The following is a 2,917-nucleotide window of genomic DNA, read 5'->3' as shown; positions in this document are numbered from 1 at the left end:
AGTGAAGGGATTACAAACAAAAACACATTAATTGCAATAAATATTACATTTAGATTTGTCAGTAATGCATATAACAAATGACTCCATATTCGGGTTTTCGTTACTGCTCATTGAATTTTAATTGAAAATTAAAATAACACTGTTGAGTTATGATATTGAATTAGGCTCAGTTCCCGTTTTAACGTCACCGGCCACGTGACCAGGGTGATCCCTATAAAAGCGTAAAGGAAGAGGCGAAGACTCGGGTGGCTCTTTAGTTGGAATCTCACATTAACTAAATCTTCTTGACAATTGTGGAATTCTATCATGCATGACTTTGAAAAGTCACATTCGACCAGAAGAGGAAGGGACGGCAGTAGTGGATCGGAGGAAGAACGATGATCGGCGATTGACTTGTACGCCTGGAAAAAAACAGAGAGGGAGCCAGTGAGAGTTAGAGGGAGAGAGAGAGGCGAGCCGAAGTTTCCTGCTGGATGACACTCACACCTCCATAACTCTGAGAGACTCCAAAGGCAGCAGGTCCAATTTTTTTTTGCACTTTTGCTTTGGCGTTCTAGAACCATGCGTGTTTTGACTACTCGACGAAGCGAGTACAGCCAAGTCCTGGTGCGGCTGTAGTGTCATTGCGGTGGGCTCTCAAAGAGGAGACCATCTCGGCAGGAGAGGAGGTGGTGGTTCACGAGAAGGATGACTTTAGGGACGGATATGTCCGACAGTTCTGCGTTGTCCGATGATGTGGACATTGACGTGGTCGGGGGGGATCTGTCCGTCGGGAAGGACGGGAAGTACTTACACCACGATTTCAACCTGGACTCCGATGATAATTACTCCCAGAACGCCGAGGAAGGAGCGTCCTCGCCGGGTCTGAGCAGCTCCGACTGCCCGGCGGAGCAGATGGGAATCGGCACCGAAGCCGGAGGGGTTCTGGTGGGTGAAAAGGCGAGGAAAAGCGCCCTGGTGAAACCCCCTTACTCCTATATCGCGCTGATCACCATGGCCATCTTACAGAGCCCCAAGAAGAGACTCACCCTTAGCGAAATCTGCGAGTTCATCAGCAACAGGTTCCCTTACTACCGCGAAAAGTTTCCCGCCTGGCAGAACTCCATCCGGCACAATCTTTCACTCAATGACTGCTTCGTGAAAATCCCACGGGAGCCCGGCAACCCCGGAAAGGGTAATTACTGGACGCTAGACCCGGACTCGGCGGACATGTTCGACAACGGGAGCTTCTTACGTAGGAGGAAGCGTTTCAAGAGGAACCAAGGCAACGAAATCCTACGGGACGCCGGGGGCTTCCTCCCCGGCTTCGGATACAGTCCGTACGGATACAGTTACGGACTTCAGCTCCAAAACTTTCACGCCGCTCACAGCCCGTACCACCCCCACCACCATCCGCACGCGGGGGGCTCCTTCCCGTTCCCCAACTCGCCGTGCACCTTGCCCTCGCCCATCTTCCCCGCGGGGCCCCCTCCTTTGCCGGACCTGAGGAAGCCCTTCTACCCGTCCCTGGCGGCGGTCAAGACGGACTCTAGCGCCCCGAGTCGGCCGTCGTTCTCAATCGATAACATCATCGGGGCGGCCAATAACGCCGCGTCGTCTTACAGCTCGCAGCCGGCCGGGCAGGCCCACATCTTGGCCATGCTCAGCCCGGCCTTGGGCTCGACTTCCAACAACTTGAGCCTGGCGCAAGACTTGTTACAACCCGGCTCACACGGGCAGACTTTCCCCAGCAAAAACTTGAACACTTGCCCTTTCTGAAGAAAGACAAAAAATACTGCCCTGAACTGAACGTATTTTTATTAGGAAAATGCCAAATGTGGTGTGGTCCCATATGTGAAGGTAGGCTGAACGTGTTTGGTTGGCGAGGAGGCGGAGGAGGGCGGGGGGGGGGGGTTAAGTACTGTATTGTGTTTTGACTCCAGAAGAGGGTTTATTTATGCTTTGTAAATATTAATGCATTTGAAGAAGCAATGGTTCATTTAAACAGGCCCACAGGCGGCCTCCATTTTGTCATCATAAGCGAACATAACATCTTAAATTCAACGTGTCACCACAATGAGTGAGTTTTAACATTTTTACGTGACATTTTGTGTTTTTTCTGAATAGCGTGATGGCACATGAAACAGACAACTCAGGTTTTAAACTTAGAAAAGCAAAGGAAATACAATTGCAGCATCCCCCCAAAATTTCCCATACAAGTTAATATTTTTTTTTGTTATTTTAAATATTTTGTGAGTTTGTTAAAAGCACATTACCTTCATTCAAACTTGTTTCATGGTTGTATTTCACATACAGGTTCATTTCATGTGTTGCCAAGAGAAAAAGACAAGTGTTCATTATAGGTCATTTTTGGGGCTGTCATGATACAAATAATAAATGTTTTGTGGATTTGAAAGGAAGAAATCTATTTCTATTCTTTTCATTTGATCAACAGTGAAATGAAATTATATATGATGAATTGGGATTGCGAAGAAGGGGCTTTCAACTCAGACACACATCATTTAAATATGTCAAAAACATCAGTGGGTGTGCTGGGAGTCGGGGGGCATGCATTCATCCCGTTTGTGGCTCTTGCTTTTCTTTAAAAAAAGACCTCTTTTCTAAAGGGCCCATGAGGAAAACTTGGTGATTTGTAATTGAAAATGGACAATATCCCCGATAAACTCTTTAGATTTTGTGGTGCGAATTAAAGGGACTTTCGTTGCTAATTTGTAGCAGCATTTTCATTGGGGCTCCTAATCCAGCGTTTGTTGATGTTGTCAGTGCAGACACCCGGGGACTCAATGCACGCACAGCGAGGTGTCCCCCTTTGGCGGGCCCGGTGCTGCCACACACGCATTAAGGATCCCTGAAAAGCGAAGTTGTCAAAGGGCCCTCGCGTTTGCAAAGGGGCCGCTTTCATGTCATCTGCGTTGTC

The 2,917-nt window shown here is 48.2% G+C and overlaps 1 protein-coding gene across 1 annotated transcript; it reads left to right on the top strand.

The window, feature by feature from the left end:
- The first annotated feature begins 243 nt into the window (after positions 1 to 243).
- foxd2 (forkhead box D2) lies at positions 244 to 1,885 on the top strand. Its single transcript, XM_089000716.1, has one exon. The coding sequence runs from the start codon at positions 688 to 690 to the stop codon at positions 1,756 to 1,758; it is 1,071 nt and encodes a 356-aa protein (XP_088856842.1). The 5' UTR covers positions 244 to 687; the 3' UTR covers positions 1,759 to 1,885.
- Positions 1,886 to 2,917: the final 1,032 nt, after the last annotated feature.

Source organism: Hippocampus bargibanti, linkage group LG07, assembly GCF_051943395.1.
Source record: "Hippocampus bargibanti isolate YZ-2025 linkage group LG07, ASM5194339v1, whole genome shotgun sequence".
NCBI classification, from domain to species: domain Eukaryota; kingdom Metazoa; phylum Chordata; class Actinopteri; order Syngnathiformes; family Syngnathidae; genus Hippocampus; species Hippocampus bargibanti.
The sequence above is the reverse complement of the archived record's forward strand: the minus strand, read 5'-3'. Positions and strand labels throughout refer to the sequence as shown.